The sequence below is a fragment of the Pinus tabuliformis genome, chromosome X, assembly GCF_031772625.1.
Source record: "Pinus tabuliformis cultivar Carrire ecotype Pingquan chromosome X, CPIR1, whole genome shotgun sequence".
In the NCBI taxonomy this organism is placed as follows: Eukaryota; Viridiplantae; Streptophyta; class Pinopsida; order Pinales; family Pinaceae; genus Pinus; species Pinus tabuliformis.
In genome coordinates, this window is record NC_142308.1 from 666,122,945 (window position 1) to 666,126,696 (window position 3,752).

At 34.8% G+C, this 3,752-nt stretch overlaps 1 protein-coding gene across 1 annotated transcript; it reads left to right on the forward strand.

Annotated features, from left to right (window-relative positions):
• The first annotated feature begins 235 nt into the window (after positions 1 to 235).
• LOC149141729 (transcription factor MYB123-like) lies at positions 236 to 3,519 on the forward strand. Its single transcript, XM_089451315.1, has 2 exons — positions 236 to 342; positions 3,162 to 3,519. The coding sequence occupies exons 1-2, from the start codon at positions 236 to 238 to the stop codon at positions 3,517 to 3,519; spliced, it is 465 nt and encodes a 154-aa protein (XP_089307441.1).
• The last annotated feature ends 233 nt before the right edge of the window (positions 3,520 to 3,752 follow it).

The following is a 3,752-nucleotide window of genomic DNA, read 5'->3' on the forward strand; positions in this document are numbered from 1 at the left end:
TAAAAGTATCTTATCTTATCTGCAATTTGTTCGGTGAATTTTCGGTGAATTTTATTTTTAGCTAGACGTGGTAGTTGGTATGAAGAGCACGAACAACTTGCTCAAGCCTGTGAATAACTTTTGAAGCTCATTCTCTTTCCAAAATGTCAAAATAAAATATGTAATTATTACATTCAAATATACTCATTACCTCTCCAATAGTAGAGCAAGAGAAGCCTTGCACAAGAAGGCATTGATGACTTTTCCTATTCTGCATTTAGTGATCGTGGACTCCGTGGACTCTCCTGCCATCAGGAGCGGCGAGGTTGGTTATGCATCCGACGTGAGTTTTTTCCAATTCAAGTAAGTTGATAACTTCATTGTTCCTATATATATGGATATCTTTATTGAATGCAAGAGAAAACCAATGTAGGTAACTTCATTCTTCCTGTATATGGATATCTTTATTGAATGCAAGAGAAAGCCAATGTAGCTGATAGGGATTTCAATGTATCCATTATTAGCATGCTAATCACGTATCTATTATTTTCTAAAGAAACGAAAATGTCACTTACAACCAGTGTTCATAGATAGGAATAGCTTCAACATGTTCATAGCCACTGCCATGTCCTGCATCGTTGCAAGGTAGTCGATTTCTTTTTCTCTCCTGCTCCCACCTTTTCACAGACCCATATCTAGCCACAGCCGCTCCAACCACAGGTGCTCCAACCTTCTCACAGACCCAAACTGCAGGTGCTTCAGCGTTTTCACAAACCCATTTGTGGCCACAACTATTACATTGATGAAATTAGGATTGTTTGACCCAAACTGCAGGTGCTTCAGTCTTTTCACAGACCCATTTCTAGCCACAACTACTACATTGATGAAATTAGTATTGTTTGTGTATTTGTTTTGGTTTGGTTTCAGGAATTAAAATATATTACTGGTTTCAGGTATGCATTTAAACTAGATGCATCACTATATACAATGTGACACAGACATGCAAACAACTGCAAAGAAACATGCATCACCATATACAATGTGACACAAACATGCGAACAACTGCAAAGGAACATGTGGACAGCAACACGTCCACTTGCATGTCTACAACCACAGAGCAGATGACAACTATAATATTGAAAGATGGCAATCATAATATGAAAAAAGTCTCGGCAAACTTTGGATAAATTCTAAACATAGAAAAGTCCTTGTAATAATATTTGGTTGAATTGTACATAGAGAAAGTTTCAATTTTGGTTAACTTCGTTATGGAAAAGTTTCGGCAATAAGAGGTCTATTTTTCTTATCCAATCAAAAATGCGAAAAACGAATTTTAAATAATTTAAAATTTAATGCTGGCCTGAAACTTTGTTTAAATTTTAAATAAGGGGAATGTCAATTTTCTCACGAAATACATTCCTGTTTCTCCCTGTTCTATGTCCTTTATTTTTATATCCTATTAACAAATTCCTTTCAACCTTTTTACTCTTAAACTCCCGCCGCCCACTGGTAAATTTTTATTTACAATGCAACAACGCAGGCATTACTGCAACTGTAAAAGTAAATAAATAAAAATTTCTTAGCAGTTCATATTGCAAAACAAAAGCACAGAATTGCAAGCCAAAAGCATACTAAGTCTCGCTCACCTTTTTTTTCTCCACTCAACGGCAAAAACAGATGCGTAGCGCTAACAACCCATGGAGATTAAGCTTTTTGGACATTTTTCAAGAACAATCAAATGCACCGGTTTTTCGGTGTTCCGCGTAGCAGAGTGCGCCATTCAAGTTATTTATTATAACACAACTTCACAAAGCTCCACCCATTGATCCCAAGCCGGCTGATCCATAGATCATTTCCTTACATCCCATCTAATCGAGGGTGTGAGGGTGTGCATAGTGGCGATTTATAAAATTATAAACACGAACAAGTGTTTACAATGTTAAAACGTGCCAAGGATATAAATACCTTTGAGAACCACGCTTCAAATTATGCAAACCTCATAGAATGTAATTAATTTTCTATAAATAAATTTGTGGGCCCATCTCTTGGCCACTCGTCCAGACCGTTGATATCATGTCCTTCCCCGTGTAGTCGTGCTTGTCACTTCCGTGGTAGAGCCAAAGGCATAGCTAATAGATTAGAAGGGTTCTCGCTAATGTTATCGCAACCCAGCGCTGATTCATATTATGAAAAATAATCTTATAAATGCCATTTTTTACAAGTTAAAAATAAAATTTTCAAATGGAATACTAATTTGGTATGTATCGTCATATCATATGGATATTCTTTATACGATTAGTCTTTTTAATTTATCACAAGCATTAAATTACCTATTTTTAAAAACTGTATCTATGATATTAAAGAGCAGCTTTGTTTAGAAAATTTTCTAAACATATAGAATTTATAAAAAAAAATTCTAAACATATAGAATTTATTATTGGGAGACATTTATCACAAGCATTAAATTACCTATATTTAGAAACTGTATCTATGATATTAAAGAGCAGCTTTGTTTAAAAGATTTCTTTAAAGAGCAGCTTTGTTTAGAAAATTTTCTAAACATATAGAATTTATTATTGGGAGACATTTATCACAAGCATTAACTTACCTATATTTAGAAACTGTATCTATGATATTAAAGAGCAGCTTTGTTTAAAAGATTTCTTTTCGAGCCAAAATTTTTAAGAGATATTTTCCCTGGCATTTATCATTATTTAAATGTTTTAGTCGACACCGATATTTTTGGGAAGTTCACAACATTAAAAATCTTTGCGATAGTCTGAACTCGTTGTTGCTTACACTTCTTTGTTGTGCAAATCAGTGTTTCAGTGAGTGGCCCTTATCAGGTATATGGATTCCACTTCTTTGTTGTGCAAATCAGTGTTTCAGTGAGTGGCCCTTATCAGGTATATGGATTCTTTGCTCGTGGATTCATTGTTGAGTGGCCCTTATCAGGTATATGGATTCTTTGCTCGTGGATTCATTGTTTATAAATTTGGTTGATTCAACAAATATTTTGGAATTTTCTATTTTGATTTTAATTTAATTTATAAAATTCCAAAATATTTACAAATCGACCATACAAATAAAAATGATTTAATAGTGCAGCATCAAAATAAAAATGATTTAATCCATCAAGAACTTTCAGAATGCTGATTTCTGACTACGTCATTACCATGCAGGTGGTCCCTGATAGCAGGACGATTGCCTGGGCGGACAGACAACGAAATCAAGAACCACTGGAACATTCATCTGCAAAAGAAGGTGCCACCACAGGAATCTCAAAGAAAGAAAACGTTCAAAATTAACACGATCAAACCCACACCTGTCAGAATAAAAACTGCGGTGCAACACACTAAAATGGTGAATCCAAATGCTTGCAACAGTTCTGCCTGCAGTAACTGTACAAGTTCAGATCATTCCTTCAATATTTTTACAAATCAAGAAATTGTGAATTCCTCCCAGTCATTTTGTAACCAACTTGTGGAGGATCCGATAGCAGAAAATCATCCAAAGCACACAGCGGATGCAATTTCATAAAAACTTAATTGAGATTGTGCGAAACTAAGCACAAAATCAGTCCAAACTCCTAAATACTCATGTTATAATTGTTTAATCATCCAAAGCACACAGCCGATGCAATTTCATAAAAACTTAATTGACATTGTGCGAAACTAAGCACAAAATCAGTCCAAACTCCTAAATACTCATAATTGTTTAGTTTTTATTGGCAATATGGTTTAGTTTTTATTGGCAATACGGCAGGGACTACC